The 20,678-nt window shown below is 38.7% G+C and overlaps 2 protein-coding genes across 2 annotated transcripts in view; both read left to right on the top strand.

Moving 5' to 3' along the window:
* The first annotated feature begins 66 nt into the window (after positions 1 to 66).
* sdr42e1 (short chain dehydrogenase/reductase family 42E, member 1) lies at positions 67 to 3,602 on the top strand. The gene is made up of 3 exons (XM_065283687.2): positions 67 to 138; positions 1,121 to 1,201; positions 2,017 to 3,602. Exons 2-3 carry the CDS (start codon positions 1,140 to 1,142, stop codon positions 3,113 to 3,115), a joined length of 1,161 nt encoding a protein of 386 aa, XP_065139759.1. The 5' UTR covers positions 67 to 138; positions 1,121 to 1,139; the 3' UTR covers positions 3,116 to 3,602.
* A 604-nt stretch (positions 3,603 to 4,206) lies between these two features.
* The window catches only part of wtip (WT1 interacting protein), a 34,827-nt gene continuing 18,355 nt past the window's right edge, over positions 4,207 to 20,678 (top strand). The window contains exons 1-2 of the mRNA XM_065283686.2: positions 4,207 to 6,034; positions 17,001 to 17,102. Coding sequence (XP_065139758.1) covers positions 4,615 to 6,034; positions 17,001 to 17,102 — 1,522 coding nt within the window. The 5' untranslated portion in view covers positions 4,207 to 4,614. The remainder of the gene's footprint in view (positions 6,035 to 17,000; positions 17,103 to 20,678) is intronic.

The raw sequence follows: 20,678 nt of genomic DNA, 5'->3' as shown, positions 1-20,678 counted from the left end.
TCATTTTCATCCAATCACAGCGAGGCACAACTCGCACTCACCCAATGAAAATTATGTCTGATTTAGTCCCGCCCATTCACGCGTTTCCTAGGAAGTACTCGAGCTTGTCCCACACGCTTTCGATTCAAAGATTGTCAGGTATGTTTATAGATTTGATTAACTAATGACTCACATATGATGTTTCACAAGTGTTTTACAGATATGTAGGGTTCGTCCTTTCCACCGAATTTATTTGCATATCTAATAATGACAGCAAAGCCGTGTTTATTAAAATGATCATAAAATATGTTACACAACTGGTATTTTGTGTACATGTACAAGCAGAATTACAAGAAAATCGTCTGAAAATATAACAGAAACAAAGATTCTAAAAGAAAAACAATAACAAATGTACTATGATTGTCAACACTTAATAACACAGTTAACAGTACATGTCAAAAGTTTAAAATATGAAATATGATTTCATGTTCTTGGAACAATTTTTATCTTAAGGCTCATGCTGACATGTTAGGTAAGTGTACATATACATTTTTAATGGATGATTTGGTCCAGATAGTTATGCAGCCAACAGTTTCTATCATGGGCTTGTGTAAGAAACCCTGTTTAAAAAGTATCCCAGGATGCACCTAAAGTTTATTTAATGCACAGAGTGTGCAGAGCTGTAATCCAGACTAGGGTTGCATAACGATTAATCTATTGCAGAATAAAGGTTTTTGTAAACATCATATATTTGTGTGAACTATGTATAATGATTATGTATATATAAATATGCACACATGCATGTATAATCTTAAGAAAAAAATATTTATATATTAAGTATTTATATATAATATAAATTACACATAAATATACAAATGTATATGTAAACATTACTTAAATAAATACATGCACGTGTGTGTATTTATTTATACAAAGTTATTATACACAGTACACATATATGATGTAAACAAAAACCTTTATTCTGTGATAGATTAATCGTGATTAATCGTTATGCAACCCTAATCCAGACCCCATGTTTAGGCCAACAACGTTCTAGGACTGACTAAATTGCTCATGAACTGAGTATTCAATTATTAAAACCTTTAAAAAAACTTTAATTGTTGTTGTTACTTTTTTGCAGAATCTGCATTTTTACCACCATGGATGAAAACAAAACAGGCATCTTCCTTATAACTGGAGGAGGAGGTTATTTTGGATTCCGGTATTGTATCTTTTTTATGTCAATGTACCCCTAGGCATCAGTTATTTAGCACAGTGGTTCTCAAACTTTTTCAGCGTGCGGCCCCCCTTTTGTATGGCGCATTCCTTCGCGGCCCCCCCAAAGAAAATGTATGACAAGAAACTGTTTTAAAACTCAACTTTTGATTAAACAAAACATGTTAAATGATACGAAGTAGTGCTGTTGGTTAGTAGTCTTATTTTTATGTTTAATTGCACAGAATTCATGATAAATTATTTTATTTTATAAAATGTAAAAAAACTGTGGCCCCCCTAGCAACATCTCGCGGCCCCCAGTTTGAGAACCACTGATTTAGCATCATGCATTATTTTAACACTTGTAAAAACCGCTAGATGGCGCCATCATATTGTGGTTCCACAATGGTTCAACAATGGTTCTTCTACTGGTTTTGCCTTAGTACCAATTTTACGGTTGACATAAAATGATCAAATAAACAAAATTTCCTTAAAATCAAAAATGGACATTTATTTTTGTGAATTACATAGGTTCAACAAAAATTCTGAATTTTTAAGCATCCCATGAATAGAAAAGGGTATAGTTAAACACCCATAAAACAGCAGAAGTGATGCCAACACATTTAATAAACATTGGGCCTAATACTGTAGTTAATTCCGAAAATCCACTGAAGTTTTATTGGATCCACAGCTTTCGGTATTAACAACAAAAAATATGGGAAGTGTTAATAACCATATTATAATATTTTGTTGTCCTAACTATAAATATTTGTATGATTAAATGCATATTATGGTTAATATTTATTATTATTTCTCTTTTAGTCTTGCCTGCGCCCTTCTCAAAAACTCCTCAAAAGTCGTGCTTTTTGATGTGAGGCCCCCGAGTCAGGAGTTGCCAGAAGGTATCGTATTTACACAGGCAGATATCCGTGACTACACACAGGTGGAGAAAGCTGTCCAGGGCGTTCATTGTGTGTTCCACGTTGCCTCCTATGGGATGTCGGGACGAGAGCAACTCAAGAGCAAACTAATCGAAGAAGTGAACGTACAAGGAACGGAGAACGTTCTCCGGGCATGCGTGGCACACAGCGTCCCTCGACTGGTTTATACAAGCACATATAATGTAGTGTTTGGTGGTCAGGTGATAAGGGACGGTGATGAAAGTTTGCCTTATTTGCCCTTACACCTCCACCCTGATAACTATTCCAGGACTAAGTCTGTAGCTGAAATGCTGGTGTTAAAAGCCAACGGTTCACCACTGAAAGATGCCACAGGGGTTCTACGGACCTGTGCCTTGCGTCCAGCTGGCATTTATGGCCCTGGGGAGCAAAGACATTTGCCTAGAATAGTCAGTTATATTGAAAAAGGCATCTTTAGGTTTGTATATGGGGACCCTGATAGTCTTGTAGAGTTTGTTCACGTGGATAATCTGGTGTCCGCACACCTATTGGCAGCCGAAGCGTTAACTGAAAAGCGTCAACACCGTGCTGCCGGTCAACCCTATTTCATCTCTGACGGAAGACCCGTCAACAACTTTGAGTTTTTTCGGCCTCTCGTGGAGGGACTGGGATACAGCTTCCCAACACTTCGGGTTCCGATATCTCTTATATACCTGTTTGCATTCCTGACTGAGATGGTTCACTATGTCATTGGTCAGATCTATAATTTCCAGCCTCTCCTGACCCGTACGGAAGTCTACAAGACGGGTGTCACCCATTACTTCAGTATGCGCAAGGCACAAGAAGAGCTGGGATACGAGCCCAAAAAGTATGACCTGGAAGAGGTTGTGCAGTGGTTTCGAATCAGAGGTCACGGCAAGATGCGCAGACAGTCACCAATAAAGAACCTAATTTTAGATGTTGTGATCGTTGTAGCCTTTGCAGCAGTGATTCTCTCTTTGCTTCCTGTTGTGGGACAATAAAACATGCAACTTTAGTGCCTCTATAATGAATAAATTAGAACTTACATTGACTTGACTGAATAAACTTGTGGATGAGAGAGAAACTAGCATCCTCGAATAAGCTAAACAAAAATAAATATTTTTTAAATTCTCCAATAATTTCTACTTCTTCGTGTGCAATGTGCTAAATAAAGTTGTCTTTAATTTTTTGTTCACGATGAATGTTTAAACCACAAGATTTGGAGGCCAAAATGTACTTGAGAACTTATTAATATTTGGCATTTCCCCCTTTGGTTTAATGATATAATGCACTTAAGCTGGCTAGCAACCTGATGATCCATAAAAACTACCATGATTTGAAAATGTTTCTAAACTATAGTGTTTATGTTAGTTAATGCATTGACTAATGTTAACAAATACAACCTTATTTTAAGTGTTATGCCATTACTTTTGTGTTTCACCAATTTTTTATATTTTTAAAAATATTCATGTTATGGGTTAAAGTGGGAAAAGCTTTCATTTTATTGTGCTCCGTTTAAAATGTACAAGATTAAGATGGTTAATAATAAATGAAAATCTCTTTTGTGGAATGACAAAAAGTTTGTATTTTTAACAAAAAAACATTCAAACATTCACTGCTGTACACACTGGTTAATAATAATGTTATTGTAAGAAAACACATATTACTTGGTAAAGCGGTTAATATTTAAAAAAACATGAAGGAATATTAGTAACATTATGCTTCTCTCCTAAATATAAATTACTGAATAACAGGTTGCACAAAGTTGCTCATTAAATTATGCGTTTCACTTCTAGAGGGGTTTATTAATGTTTAATTAACTGAGTTATTTCTGTTGTTTTGATCTATGTGGATAAATGTATAATCTTGCCCGCTGGATGAACGTGAACACACAGAGAGACCCTCCAAAAGAGTTTTTTCAACATTCTGCTCCCCCTCGCTTAGCTCTCTATCATTGTTTCGCTCCGGCATTAACCACATTCCACAGTGCCGCAGCGCAGCCGGTGTCCCTCCGCGCATTCCTTCTGCACAAACGAGTTCCACACGCTTCGGCTCACACGAGAGGTTCCGTTCGCTTCCGTACCCGAAACCTCCAACGTTCATTGTGACCCCTCGCGGGGACTTTTAACGCAACTCGAAATCGCAGCAAAAAAAGTTTTCAAGAACAATCACGGAAAATCAAAGAGTGGAAATTCCTCCGCGCAGCGCGCCATTGACTGTGAAGACCTTTCAACTTCACAAAAACTGAAATTGACAAACGTTCTGTTGTGTGGAAACTTTGTCACGACGAGCGTATCGCCACGATTCGACAGGCGGGGATCATGTATCGTGACGAAATGACGGCAAAGGACTGAATTAACGGGAGCAACGATGGCTCGCCTGAGGCGGCATTTTTCGTTTGTGATTTTCATGTAAAATGCAGTTTGCGTTGTAGTTGACTCGCGCTCCGCGCGCTCCCATTCGGCGTCTCTTAACTTACCTCACAGTCCCACCGCGCGACATGGATGAATATGAGGAGGATCCGGGGCGCAGAGCGCGCAAACTGATGGAGAATCTTTCCATATTTGACGTTTTCCCGGACGGCTTGTACGGAGAGCCGAACCCGGACGCGGATTTTAAGTCCGCCGTGCTACCTGGTCAGAAAAGTAAGCGAATGAATGGCAGCTCCTCTCACGCGCCTCACCAGCACAGTCACACGCCCGGGAACAAAGTCTACGGCGCGGCTCCGGTGCGCTCCGTTAACGGGAACCGACCCTCAGTGCCTATGGATTTCTGTTCTCCGCAAATGGAAGCGGTTTATCCCTCTCCCGATGCGTACTGCACCAAATCCGAAGTTGCCTTGCCGTGCTACAGCGGCGCGTCGGACCGGCTCAGGAGATACACGCACGCGGATGCACAGGGACACAGATACAGCACCGGCTGCGCGTACGACGGGCTCGTGCTGGGCAAACAGATGACCGTTTCGGGCGTGAGGAGCAACAGTATGTGCATGGGCAACCCTGATGGCAGGTACATAGCCACAAGTCCCCGGTCCAGTTTGGCCTCGTCGCACTCCTCTCAAGATCAGAGCAAGCACACCAGCCCTCGGTCCAGCATCAGCAGCCCTCGGTCCAGCCTCGTGTCACCCGGACAGGAGAAATACGGCGAGGGGAACAGTGTCATCAGCCCTCGGTCCAGCTACGCGAGCACGGCCAGTGACACTAGTAAACATTCCAGTCCCAGGACCAGCCTCAACAGCTACGATTGCGGGAGCAAACCGAGCAGCAACCGAACCAGCGGCATCAGCATGGGCTACGATCAGCGACACATTAGCCCCAGGTCCAGCACCGCTAGCCAGTACTCCAGTACCACGAGCCCGCGCTCCAGCTACTCGGATTCGCGTTTCACGCCCGCGGGTAACCACGACCCGGAGGTCGCCGCAATGCACTGCATGCCAGTGACCAGCCCCCGGTCCAGCATCTGCAGCCAGGACGGGGGTGCGCGACCCGCTGGTGCGGCCAACTGCGTGGTCAGCCCCCGGTCGAGCATATCCAGCCACAGCTCCAGGAGTTCTCGGAGCTCTCGGGGATCCATGAGCGCGTATCCCGAGCTCCAGCTGCCCTCACCGCGGTCGTCCATGCTGGCAACCGGCTTACCGGAGGACGCGCTGCTGCAGGACTTCCCAGAGCCGAACGGCCTCCATAACAACCGTGTGCACCTCCAGACGTTCCCGGTGCTGGAAGAGCCACAGCAGCAGAATTCGGACGTGAATGTGCAGTTTAACTACGGGAAAACGGGCGCAGCTGGTCAGCGCTTTAAGTTGCCATGCCAGGTGACTCCATCCCGGGAGAGTGGTCCCAGTCAGGCGGAGAGGCGCCTGGAGGCCCTCACCCTGGAGCTGGAGAAAGAGCTCGAGATGCACATGAAAAAAGAATATTTCGGTAAGCAGCTTAAAAGTTACTTCACTAAAAATGAACAGTAAGCATTAAAGCTCTCCAGTATATCTGATCATGCAACTTGGAGAGGTTTGATGCGCACTGTACGTTTGCTTTTATCAGTGTCCTACCAGCAGGTCTGTCATTTTATAAATCCATAAATGATTATTACAGCTAATCACATTAAAGTTTGTGTGTTTGGAAAAATCATATTCACATCTTGACACACACATGCACATTTTACCAGACTCAACAACACAGAGGAACCTTTGTGTTGGACTCATTAAAGTATCATTAGGGTGTGGGAAACAGGTGTAAGTCGTGTTTCTGAATGGATCAGTGTTCCTTCTGAACAAGATGTTTTGTACTTGAGCTCTGTAAATGTTTATTTTAATTGCACAATGTTTATTTTAACCTGTATGACCACAACCATCCCAGACATGAAACACCTACCTTGAGGTCAAAATTTTATGTTTTCTGCTCAAAGGCAACGAGCCATAGAGCATCTGGAGTTTGGACAGTTTAACATAAAAAAACACGTATTTGGGCATTTTTAGTTATCAAGTAGTTGTGTAAAGCACTGCTTATTATACTTTGAGCTGGATATAAAGAGGAAGCTCTATGTTCGCATTTCATAAACCTGCTTCATTTCACAAAGCGACAAACAATGAAATGAAAGTATATATTGAGTCATTTGACATTTTACTCTGTATTTATTTATTTTGATGTGATCTCCCTAAAATGATTTGGGAGACATAAAAATACCAACTTTGTCAATTGATAACATATGGTTAGTGTATACAGCTTTAGAATGGATGTTGATTGCAGTTTGGTGTTTAACACATTTTCTCACTGCTTCAAGTAAACAGTTGAGATATTAAAAAGATCCCACGGGATGAAGAGAGATAAATGTATTAAAGTTTCCAGTGTTTTAATCCCACTTATTGTTTATTTGCTTTTGTTTTTGGGTGTTTTGAGAATACACCTGTTTTTCACCATGTTTAAAGGATTACTACACTTTCTTAAAAAATCCTGATCATTTACTCATCCCCATGTCATCCAAGATGTTTATGTCTTTCTTTGTTCGGTCTAAAATAAATTAACGTAGACTAACTGTGTTCCGTACACTTTCGGGCTTTTCTGCAAGCTTTCGTCTACTCCTCGATGTAACTTGCTCAAAATAAGCATGTTTGTGTGCGCATTCTCTGGGAGAAGGCCTATTGTATGATTTACACTTTGATTGATGTCTTTTGGACCAATAGTTTTTGAGAAAAGTGAGAAAAAGTACCTCCTCCGCCTGTGTACGAAAGATGATTAGGGAAAACGGTGTTCCGTACATGCTAACAATGATGTTCCGTACAGAGCGCAAAACTTGATTTCAGCCACGAAAATGGACATTAAAGATGAAATAATGTTTTATTTTACTTGATTGTGATGTTTTTTAATTTGTTAAAGCATGATGAAAGTTAAGTTAAACATAATCACTGCATACAAGATGGTACTGACAGACGTGCTATCCGACTGGCTCTATGCAGTCATCGGACGCAACCGACTTTAAACATTAAATACTCCAATTTCAAATATTTTTTTCAACAAAAGGTAATATATTTAACAGTTTGTGATAAAAATCATTCATTTTATAAAGACGTAAATAAAGTGTGAAGCATAAATTAAACTGAAATCCACATTTTTGCTGCCCCACTTGTCTCCCCCTGAAGCTGCAGTCTGTTAGCATAAGCCTGCCCACCGGCCGTTTTCAAACACAACAGGCGCACACCGCAGATTTACGGAATAATCACTGAAACAGTTTGCATGAGGTTCTCTTTCCTGGTCGTGGATGAAAGATGGGGAAATGAGGATGACACAGATATGACTTTTGTGTGTGATCTCAAATTATTTATTGAGTTATTGGCAGTTAAATGTCATCTGTACAGAACATCGTTGTGTACGGAATACAGTTAGTCTACGTTAAGTTTTTTGAGAAAAACATTCCAGGATTTTTCTCCTTATAATGGATTTTAGTGGACCTAAACACTTTATAGTTTCACTGCAACTTCAAAGGGCTCCAAACGATCCCAACCCGAAGTCCAATTTATAGTCGTGCGTAAGGTCTACCCCATAGGTTATCCATAGCCAAATTTTTAAAAGCGTGTCAGTTCTGCGCAGACCGCAAGCGCTGTGATTGGTCCACTAGAACCCCTCCCATTAGGTTAAAAACTGCATCATAGGTATTTATGTTTGCGATGGTGAGAGCAAAGATGGGCCAAGTTGAGGAGTGATTTAGTTGAAACTGCAACAAAAGTCTCTGTTTATTTACTTCCATCACTGCTCTTCTCAAGACAACACGTTGCTGTTTCTCTTTCGTTTGTGGGTTAAACTGACCAAGCTGTTTCTTTACTGGCAGTCGCGCCGCTACTGTGGTAAAATGCCTACCAGTGGTCTGCATGTGTGTTTGCACGACGACGCAGACGACGCAGAAGTATATGAAAACCGATGTGTATCCTACGCCATCGCAGCTACGCCGTAGGACGTACGCACAACTATAATGAACCCTTAAGGGACAATCTAGCGAAAGATTGACATTTTTCGCCATAAAAATAAATACATTTACTTTTAAACCACAACTTCTCATCTTGCACTGTGTGACACGCCAGCACAAACTTACATACTGCATAATCACGTTGAATGTCACGTGTTACATATGTGAAACACACACTTGTGGACCATTTTAAACAATCAACTGAAACAAAGACATTAATTAGTATCATTACACATACAACAACGTCGGAACCTCTTTCTCCACATTTGTAAACGCTGGAGCGGTAGTTTCACATACGTCATCCGTGACCTTTCGATGTGATTACGTAAAACTTAAGTTCACACTGGCGCAAGACCAGAAGTTGTGGTTAAAAGTAAATTTTTTCTTTTTTTGCCGAAAATGACAATCGTTTTGCTAGAAAATACCCTAATGTATTGGTTGGAGATCGTTTAGAGCTGGATTAAAACTGTAAAGTGTTGAGGTCCACTATATGGAGAAAAATCCCGGAATCTTTTTTAAAAAAAAAAACTAATTTCAATAAACATCTTGAATGACATGGGGGTGAGTAAATTATCAGATTTTTTTATGAATGTGCACTAATCCTTTAACTATAATTGTCGATTGGTTTTGGTCACACTGGGCACCATCCGTGGGCCAATCACAACAAAGGCTGCTGGTATCCCTACTGGCACTGCCCAAAAAGGACATTATGGTCAGTGAGCAGACACATACAGTTCTTAGCAGCTTGTTTTTGGCAAAGACCTGGATGGAAAAAGGCAAGTCTTTAGAGAGTACATACTTTGTCTCCCAGTTTGAACACCACTTCCTGCCAGTGTCCTTCCAAGTCCCAAACATCAACAGTACTATAGAGGCATGCTAGCGTTTTTTTTTTAGGGAAATCCTAATTTGTGATTTGGCAGTCGTATTGTTTGGAAAGTGATGTGAAATGCAAAATTAGTACCTATAAACTATAAAACTTTGCATTGTTGGTAGAACATGAAATCATCTCTCCTTTATTCTGGCTTTAGATTTTACATTTTTACATAGGGTGTTTATTCGTGAGTGGTTATTGTCTGTTTTAAAAGTAGTATGCTGATTTCTGGGGTTGCTATAGAGATGCTAGCTGGATGCATACTGGCCCAAGTGCCTAAATGTAAAAGCAAACCTCTTTAAGCAAGCCTTACAATGTCGGGTATCATTCATGCCGGCAACTTTACAGTCTTTAAACGATTCAGGAAGAGTTTTGTGCCAAAGATCAATATTTGGGGATGACGGTTTTGTTCAGATCACTGAATATAAGCGGCAGCAATAGTGATGCATGCTTTAGCAATGCCAAATGACTTTAATGACATCTTCATCTTTTTCAAGGATCAAGTAGGGTGCATTAATGCAAGCTTTAGGTTTGTTGTTGCGACTGTCACATTGTTTCATTTTTTGTGTCTCTGTAGCAACAATGGTTTGTTTCTGTCTACTCATGTTACTGCACAAATATACATTTGAACAGGTTTAGTTAGATGAAGTCTGGAGATGGAGGTATGTATGTTTGTGCCCTTTAAGAAGCAGGCAATGTTTTCTTTTACTGCACGCTGAACCCTCTGCATAAGTCTGCACGCAACTGCGAACCTACTCCGTTACCGTGACAACAGCTCTCCTAAAATCGATCTCGCCGGGCATTCATGATATCTTTCTGCACTCTTACTCTTAAAGGATTAGTTCACCTGATAATGAAAATAGTTATGTACTCACTGTCTTGTTCTGAATGATTATGGGTCAATGATTTGTGTCCGGACTTTGGGTCTCATTTACTAAGCATGCGTACGCACAAATTTGTTCGTAAAATGTGCGTTCGAAAAAAAATAAAAATAACACAGATATATATTATAGGGTTCTTTATGAATGTTAATGATTATTGCGTACATAAGCTGTTCTTACGTTTTTGCAAACATTTAGAAGAAATTTTAGTATGAAAGTTTTTGTTGATTCATGATTTGTTAGTTAAAACGTCCTAACGCATATTTCACGAACAAATTCGTGCGTACACACCCTTAGTGAATGAGACCCATTATGTGCTATAAAAATAACTTGATACAATTATGACATGTCACTTTATTCTATAAAACTTAATTAGTTTAAATACATTTATTATTTTTTTTGCACATATAAGATTTAGGTCTGAACTTACTATAACCATTATTTTTAGAGGATTTAAAATATATTTCCTATATAATTATTTACATTTTTAGATTATCATTATAAAAAATGATCAATACCACAACATGATATTACATTAAATATATGCATTTACAAACTCATGTTTCGGTATTGAGAACTAAAAAGTTGTCTAGGTACTTTTTTGAAAATGTTGCGAAATGATGAGAAAATTGGTATTGGACACATTTATATTCCTTATTATTGTCTCTACATTTACCAATGATCACCAAATACCACATGTTTCTTTACTGTAAATGTTTATAGTATAACATGCACTCAAGCTTTTTATTTTTAGATTCTTTAATTATAAATATTTTCATGTCAAAGAACCCAAATCCAGTCATGGACACATTGCGGTAATGAAAATTTTTCCCTAAATTTGGAAAAAACAACAAAATTGGTTTTATGATGTCATTTGAAATCATGTGCAAAATAGGACATAAAGAGATGTTTGTAATCGTATCCTTCTTATTTAATTTTTCATCAAAATATTTCATGGCACCTCATAAGTATATACATTTTTGGATGGACGAATCCTTTAAAGTTGTGTGTTTGTATGTGAGAGAGTACATGTTATTTATAAAAGAATGTGTTTTTGGTTAATCATCAGCTAGTTTTACTGAAGCGCCGTCTGTGTGACCCTTCATTAGACTGGGCAGTACCAGACTCTTGGCACACACTGTTTGTCTCTGTATCCAGACACAGCTGCTGGGGGTCGACACTGATCACCTGCTTAGAATAACAATGATCTTAGACCGCACATGTGCACACAAACACGCCCACCGAAACGCCCACAAAACACAGAAACAATCAGTGCTATAGCACTACACATACACATAATCTGCGCTTGTATTTGAGTTTCTCATGGAAATCTGTTTCTGCACAGATCTGGCAACATTTTTGCCTGTTTGAATCTGCTGAACTTCGTGTATCCACATAGGCACTTGGGATTCAGGGTCTGGTTTAAAATAAACACTGAATGAGACTTTCCTTAATGGACGAGTAAATACTGACCACATCCGTATAGAGGATCTTTCATTCCAAGTTTTTTTTTTAGATAGATTAAGACAGCTGGACCCTTACCCTTTTAATGTTCAAACTTTTTTCTTAACTTTGCAGATAGTCACCACAGCTTGTTTCTTTTCGGTGATGTTTGTAAGCAGTATCATTTGAGCAGTTGTGCAACTTACTTTTTCTCTTTACTAAGTTATTTTATAGGCTTGGATTGAAGGAGGAAACTGAGTCTACCATAATATCATAGAAAGATCCTTTTGAACTGGGTCTGTCATCGGCTGCCCCCCAAAAACTTTATCTTATAGCATTATGTAACTTTATAGCAACCCGGAAAGCCTTAGCAATACATAGCAATGCATTGACAGATTTTGTGCAAAACAATAACTGGAGTAATTTACTGGAGTCAATGCATTTGATGTGTACTTAAAAACATGGTATGGGATCTTTGCACTTTGTTGTCGTGTGTGTGTACAGTTTGTGCAAAACAGCCCAGCCCACTTTTACCCAAACATAATAGCAGAAGCATAAGATTGTGGTTTAATCTTTAGCGTTGTGTAAAACAAAGCAAAGTGCTTCGTTTGATGTGAAGCAGATTGAGTGAGTCATTAATATCAGCAGAGCAGAGAGGAAAGGAGTCAGGGGTTTGTAGAGGAAATGGTACCGGGCTGTACCAGGTGAGGGGAGCGTGTCTGGAGGATGTGCTGTTATCACAAGAACCCTAAGTTTTATGCTCTGAAATTAATCACTTTTGTGCTACAGACAGATTGATTTTGCATGGGTGAATACCATTTATGTTTACTTTAGAAAAATAATAGAGTTGTCAGTCATTTCTGCAGTTAAGTCAATAAGGAGCATCTTTAGATTTGATGGGATATTGATGGGAGGTTTGTAGCCTCCATACTATCTACTTCTGTACAACTCAATATCCGAATCTTATTTTCTCTTTTGTTAACTTGTCTATTGTAGTGCAAAACAATACAGTGTTGAAAATCATACTATCCAGACGCAGCACTTCTGGATTTTTCTTAATATAATGGACTTTATTGGACCTCAACAGTTTACAGTTTCAAAGGGCTCTAAACGATCCCAACTGAGGCATAAAGGGCTCGTTATAGTTGTGTGTAGGTCCTATGGCATAGCCGCGACTACGTAGGTTTTCATTTATACTTTTGCGTCGTCGTAGGCAGTATCCACGCGTGTAACCACAGTAGCAGCGCGACCGTCAATGACAAAGAAGCTTGCCAAGTTAACCCACAAACGAAGAAGAAACAGCAACTTGTTGTGTATGTTTTGAGAAGACCAGCAATGATGGAAGTAAATAAACAGCAACTTTTGATGCAGTTTGAGTTAAATCACTCCTACACTTGGCTCATCTTTGTTTTCACCGTCGCAAACGGAAATACCTATGACGCGTTTTTTTTTACCTGACGGGAGGGGTTCTGGTGGACCAATCTGATGCGCTGTTAAAAATGTTGCGAGGTGCACGTCAGGCTACGCAGAGCTACGCCGTAGAGCTTACGCACGACTATAAATATTTAGAGTCTTATCACTCGAAACGATCATCATTTTGCAAAAAAATCCATAGTTCTGAAAAACGAGTACTCGATTACAACTTCTCGCCTTCCACTAGCCATGTGACACACCAGCGTGACCTTACATATTACGGAATCACTAGGGCTGTCACAATTATGAAATTTGGCCGGCGGTAAATTGTCTAATAATTTGTGAAGATTACGACGATTAATTGTCTGTTTTATTGCTTTGACATTACTTCTCATAATTTTTTTTTTGTTCATTAAATATATTTAAAAATTTTCACACATGATCCTACTAAGGTCATATTGGTACTGGACAACATGTCTGTAGTGGTGGCAAAAAAATATTCCTTACAGATTCTTATGTATAGCATCCTTCACTTCCCTAAATTTAGAATTGCTATTTTGCAAATGTATGTTTTACCTGGCAGTTCATAGTACATATCAAAGTTTTGCACAATTTGCTGTCAGTTTACAGGTAAAGTTGGGAGCCTTTTTCGTTGGAACATGTCTGTTGTTGTATATGTATACAATTATGTTTGACTTTTGAATTATTATTTTTAAATATGTGACACTGACATTTTTTATTGGGGCCAGTGAAATTTTTGGCAGGGCAAGTGAAAACCTGAACCACTGGCCCGACCGGGCCAGTATACTTTTTTTTTTTTTGCTTTGAGCCCTGTTACACAAGCACTGCAGCTCCCCCTTGTGTTTTTTAAAGAGATGTGCAATCATTGCGGTGATCTGAAATCATCACGATGAGGTCGCGATGAGATGATTATTTAATCATTGTGACAGCCCTAGTAATCAATCACATCAAAATGTCCCTCATTACATAGGCGAAACTTCCGCTCCAGTGTTTACAAAAGTTGAGAAAGAAGATAGTTTCTACGTTGTTGTATGTGGAATGATACTAATTAATGTCTTTGTGTCAGTTTATTGTTTAAAATGGTCCGCAAGTGTGCGTTTCACATATGTAATGCGTGGCCTTTCGACATGATTACGTATTACATAAGGTCACAATGGCGCATCACAAGGCTAGTGCAAGACAAGAAGTTGTGGTTACAAAAGTACGTTTTTTGGAGAGAAATGATGATCGTTTCGCTATAAGACCCTTATGCCTTGGGTTGGGATCGTTTGGAGCCTTTAAAGCTGCATTGAAACTGTAAACTGTTGAAGTCCACAATATAGAGAAAAATCATGGAAGGTTTTCCTCAAAAAACCTTAAATTCTTCTCGACTGAACAAAGAAAGACCTAAACATCTTGCATGACATGGAGGTAAGTAAATTATTGTGATTTTTTAAAAATAAAAGTTGAGTATTCATTTAACTTCACAATTTTAAACTATTTGTATTTCATAAAACTATGGTGAGCATTGGCTTTTAAGATAACTTGCTCAGTAATAATGAATGATACATTTCTGTAAGTGTCTTCCTGAAACAATGATATAGAGAAGGATTATAATGCATAATGAGGCAGTTTCCCCGACAGGGCTTAGATTAATCCAGGACTAGGCCTTAGTTATTTTAGGACATATTTATATGTTTAGATATACCAGCTGTTTTTAAATTAAGATCAAACATGCATTTTAGTTTGGGACTAGGATAAGACCTGTCCGGGAAACCACCCCATAATGTCTTACATATGGCTTGTATATCAGAGGGGCTGTGAAGCACTGTTCTTTATTAAACTTGTTCATTTAAGTTAAGTAGTTCCTCTGAAATGTGCAGAGATCATCAAAAATTAATTTTAGTCATTGTGTAGTAAGCACTCGGCAGATAAGTTATGTGATTATTTTTGACATCCACAATCTCATTAATTGGTTATTGGTGTGGATAATGGCTGTTTATGTGTTTAGAGGTTTTTAAGGTTACCCATACTAAAAAGAGACCAGCCACGCCCCCCAAAAAAGATTTAGTCCACAGGGGCTTTCACAAACACGATTAAATCAGGAAGTGCTGGATTCTGGTACATGAAATTTCCTGAATAATCCTACAATTATCTTGATGAGTTAACCATGAAGTCTCCAAAACCTTATCTGATTGATGTTGTGCAGGGTTTTAAAGATTTAATTTTAAGTTTTACTTTAACCGAGGACGTAATTTCTCGAAACAGTGGATTGAGTTATCAGGATAATGGATGAAGATCTTTGTCAGAGAACTTGAGAAGATGATCTTGCTGCGAGATATGTCTGGTTTATCAAGGGGTTGGTGATGTTGTGTCTTGTGGGCGAGGTGATTTCAGAGCGACCATGTCTAGGTATTGACCGTGGCCCCAGTCTGGAATGTGACCCCATTTTGTGTTTGAGAGCGTAGGGAATAATTACAGCTGCTGAGTCACTATCCCATGATACCAAGCGTTGGGTGTTTAACTAGACTGATACATTTTTAACTAAACTTTTTTAAATTATCTTGTGTTTGTAGTTAAGATGGTAATCTGGTATACAGTAAATTATATAATAACTTTACTGTAGGACTAATGTGTTGTACAGTGCCATAGTAACTTTTTAGAAGTAACATAGATTACGGAAAATGCATCCGGGATCGTTTGTTTTTTGTTTGATTCACACTGCCAAGGATTTTCCAGAATCTTTGCATGCATTCTCACACATACCATAAATATCCCATAAAGACACGTGATGTAAAGAGGCAGAGTTTACAACAAACTGACAAACTAGTCCCTTGTTTTTTTTTTGTTAAATTATATGACTAAAGCTGTTACCTGTAAATTTAAATCATGTTTTTTTTAAGTACTCGGTATCGGTATCGGCAAGTACTGAAATGCAAGTACTCGTCCTCGTACTCGTATTCAAAAAAAGTGGTATCGGTGCATCCCTAAGAAAAAGCATCTTAATTTAAGAATTTTTTGATATTTTTACTGAAAATTTTTTTTTTCGGTGTGCCATCAGTTGTGGTCTTGACCGCTATTGAAATACAATTCTGAGTCCTCTTTGTCTGAGAACGAGTAAAAATAGGGTCGATTTCAATACGAGACCAAGACCTTTAAAAAGTGCTCTTGAGACCCAGACCGATCTCAAGAACTACAACACTAAGAATTGGCTTAATGATGAAAAACTATATTTGTGCAATGTGTGCATGTCAAATGATTAAATCTGATTTGAAGCTTGTGCCATATAAACACACACATAAATCCGATCGCATTATTAAGTGTTCATGTAATCGCTATGATTGGATTTATAAATGGAGGCAAAAGGTGTCCATGTAAACGTAGCTATTTTGTTCAGCTGCGCACAATTTTCAAGTTGATTTGCAATTTATATATTTCACGTCTGAAAGTGAGGCGTACACACGTTTTCTATGCGTACATTCGTTTAATTAATCACACTTTACGGCTTTTGAAAAATGATCGTCAGATCTAATTTAAGACATTTTCTACGCAGCATTTTATAAATGAGGCCCCAGAACATTTACAGGACGTGTTTGTGTTCACACAGAAGCCTCTCTGCCAATTTTACGGAAATTTTCTGGGACCAAAGTGCTGTGCGAATGGTGTATAGGAGTAACCTGGTGTACATTAGCATATAGTACCTTTTTTCTGTATAGTGTCCTGTCATGGCTATGGTAATAAAAGTAATCAGTGTTTTACCACACAGCATCTGTTCAACATGTGAACTTTAAATTTTGTATTTAAAAGAAGTCTGTTCCCTTCCAGGTATCTGTGTAAAGTGTGGTAAAGGTGTGTATGGAGCGAGTCAAGCATGTCAGGCCATGGGAAATCTGTATCATACTAACTGCTTCACCTGCTGCTCATGTGGTGAGTATTTATACACAATACACAATTCACATTAAAATAGACTTTTATTAAATTTCATTGCCTACATATTTGTCTTGTTGGCACTATTCTATAAAGGTACATAAATTCAGTGTTTATTCATCTGTCTGAACGTCTCTGAATGTGTCATGTTTGACCCGGGCAGCGTGTTTTTGTAATGTGTGTGTTTACGCACCACAGGGCCCTGCATTACCTGACTCGCCTTGTATTCTCCTGTTTCCTCTGTAAGCGAGAAAGAAATCACGACAGTACAGTCGGGCACAACAGCTGTTCAGTTCTCTGTCTTTCATTGGCTCTTCCCCTCCACACAGATACAGTTTCCTCACGCTTCACAGCCACTGCAGATAATTTACACGTAATGCTAGCTGTGTGCTGCGAGCGTATTGTTCAGCGAAAGAATGAGGGCCGGTAAACCGGATGTGTGGCGCTGGGATTTAAGAGGAACTAGACGCCACTTTTGAGACTATAAAGAGTTGTTGAAGTTCACAGGAATTTGAACCGTGACGTTTAAGTGTGTGTGTTTGGATTATCTGTGATGAATAAAAAGCAGTGGTCGATATTAAAAACTCGTAAGAAAGATGTGCAACACACACATTGTGTTTGGTTTGTTTAGATATTGCAGTGTTACACTTTTTTATCCTATCAGGTTTCCTAAGTTATATGTTTGTGAAATGACTGAGTAGGTGTGGCTGGTGGGACTAAATTGTATATCAAAGGGTGAGTGATATATAGTAGCAATATGTTTTATGTATTACATAACCATGTAGCGATGTCTATTTTTGGATAATCACGTCTTTTAAAGTCAGTGTAAAGTCAATTCAGAGAATTAGTTCACATTATAAAAGTTATGCAAAGACTTTGAATTATGTAGTACTGAACTGTGAAGTTAGATCGTTTTTCACCATTTTGGAGTTTAGTTTTTTTGGGCGGGCCTAAAATCAAGGCTAAATTTCAAGAAAAATTCTTATTACTAAGAGAGGACTTCTGTGATCGCATGTTCTGGGATTCTGTCATTTTTACTAAAGCAGGAGCATCTGCTGTCTGGATGAGGGTGTTACAGAAGGAGTTTAACAATATTACAATGAAATTTAAAGTGACAGAATGGATGAGAGAGGATTCAAAACAGAGAATGAGAGAGAGAGAGCGAGAGAGAGAAAGGTTAAAGGACCATGCATGTGAGACCAGCAGGCCTGCACATGCTCTGAACCGCTGAATAAAAATCCCCTTTTAAAAATACACACTCAATCTACAGTCTGGAAATTATACGAATTCCCAAACATGTACATACATCCTTTGAGTGACTCATCACCTCTACTATCCCATCATGCACTGGGGTGAAACCACCTGGAGATGATAAAGACCTGCATGTTCTCTCTGTGTGCACAGGAATGACTAACTGCTTCACCAATACAGTCTTTACTGGTAAATTGCAGGACCATTTTCAGTCAAACAAAAATGGTCAAAACAAAAAAAAAATTTAGCCGAATAGTGAATTTTTTCGGGGAATCATGTCGCCCAATTTGCGACATTCACATCCCCCCGCGCAAGTTTATTACGTCTAATTGCATCTTTGCATTGACTTTGTATGTATTCTTTTCATGCAAATCATTGAATCCCCATTAGACATGCCTTAGACCTTAAGACAGCCTACAGCAGGGTTAGTCAACTGCTAAATGAGGGCCTCCAATCTTCTTTATCCGGCCTGCCGGTCATCTTTATATGCTTTAAAATCAGCGTTGCTACTTTAAAGCTGCCTTTTCCACTGTACTTGACAAATGACGGCCGATAAACCGGAAGGAGATTATTATTAATTATTAAGTATAAATATATTCGTACATTAAATGGTCTTGTGCTGGAATGAGCTTCTCTCCCATGGTGACATAGATTTACGATTTAACTGAAATTGCATTACGACTGCCTCTAGGGGGCGAACTCCGACAGTCGTGTCCAAATGTAGTGCAGAATGAAAAGGTGGCTTAGCCTATATATCTTTAAAATATTAAAAAAGAAAACATGAAGTGCAATTTTAGTTATTAGGAGAAGACTGGCTATGTGTTGTGAATACTTAAAATGTAACAATTTATGAAAGTTAAACAATTATTAACAAAAGAAGTTTAAGAAGTTTGTGTTGATTATTTACACTTGCACTTTTTTGTCCAATTTCATAGTTGTACTATTAACATTTGGCTCTTGCAATTGTTTTTGAAATATTAAAAAAGAAAGTATCTTTTTTTAGTAATTAAAATTCTTAATATTGGATACAAGAAGTGTGCAACCTTTTTGAAAATGCCTTTTTTTAAATAAATGACCTATTACAAAAAGTAACAAAAACAACAAGTTATAACACATATAATAATAATAATATAAATAACTAGGTTAAAGGTAGGGTAACAGATTTGATCCTGAAACATTTTTAGTTATGCTGGTTAAAAGTCTCCTCACATCCTGATAGCAATCCCTGTGTTAAGTTGTTTAAATGTATTTGTAAAAATGTATGTCATCTGTGAAAGGCGTAGGACCAAAAAATGTTCAACAAATCATAGATTTCGGTCCGAACGGACGTTTCCTTTTATGTCCCTCATACGTAAGCGTAATTTGAATTCCCACCGCGCAGCGAGTCCACGCAGATACCATACGTCATCGGCGCGTTCACGTGCGCTCTGTCTGTAAACAGCGAGAACACCAAACTTTTCTGCTGAATTGACAACCTACACAGGAGCAACAAAACTAAATGCATCTTTTATAACAACAACAGCAAAAACTGCCTGGATCAGCAAGAGCAAAAATCCAAATTAACATCTGTAACTTTAGTGCTTTACCACGAGATGCAAACAGCTACAGGAGGCAAAGGGTCTGAAAGGGTCGTTGCACTGTTTATTTTGGTAAGGTAGGTACGCGATATGTTTGTATTGAGATGGATTCAGATATTATACTTTGATGAAACGTTGTGTTGCTTATGAAATTTGTGTTCGTTTGCGGATTAGCATAACGATATAGTTACTACGTCTACACAACCGAACGTGTGCTTAAACTAATTCTGATGTAAACCAGTTGTTTATGTTGGTTATTTTGGAAGTGTTATTCACTTTGTACTGCAAAGTTTTCTCACTGGTGAATGAGACATGAGATGTGACCGTCTGATCTGTGCGTGTTCATGTGTTTGGAAAGAGGCGTGACTTTGGAGAGCGATTTGACTTGAGGGTGGGATCGGGATTTCATTGCTAGGCGGCTACCGTTAGCATTTTTCAAAATGTGTTACCCTACCTTTAAAGTAAAAAATATATGAAATGTAAAAATATGGTTAAAAGTTTGGCTCGCATCATATTTTTAAAATCTGTATATATATATATATATAGTCTCTCTGACAGCCCATGTGTATTTTGAAAAATTAAAGTGCACCTATTTCATTTCTTAAAACAATGTTCTTTTGTGTATTTGGTATAATACAAGCTGTTCGCCTGTTTTATGGTTAAAAAACATTATTTTCCACATACCGTACATTTTTGTAGCTCCAGATTTTACTCTCTTCCTAAAACGCACAGATTTGAACAGCTCTGC

Source organism: Paramisgurnus dabryanus, chromosome 9 (assembly GCF_030506205.2).
Source record: "Paramisgurnus dabryanus chromosome 9, PD_genome_1.1, whole genome shotgun sequence".
NCBI classification, from domain to species: Eukaryota; Metazoa; Chordata; class Actinopteri; order Cypriniformes; family Cobitidae; genus Paramisgurnus; species Paramisgurnus dabryanus.
Note: the sequence above shows the minus strand (reverse complement) of the source record. Positions and strands in the feature narration are given on the sequence as shown.

Bases quoted from the DNA above. Each gene is read 5' to 3' on its own strand.
- sdr42e1 (XM_065283687.2), top strand. From the start codon at position 1,140: ATGGATGAAAACAAAACAGGCATCTTCCTTATAACTGGAGGAGGAGGT. The intron at 1,202-2,016 runs GTATTGTATCTT...TTTCTCTTTTAG, and splicing joins GGAGGTTATTTTGGATTCCG to TCTTGCCTGCGCCCTTCTCA.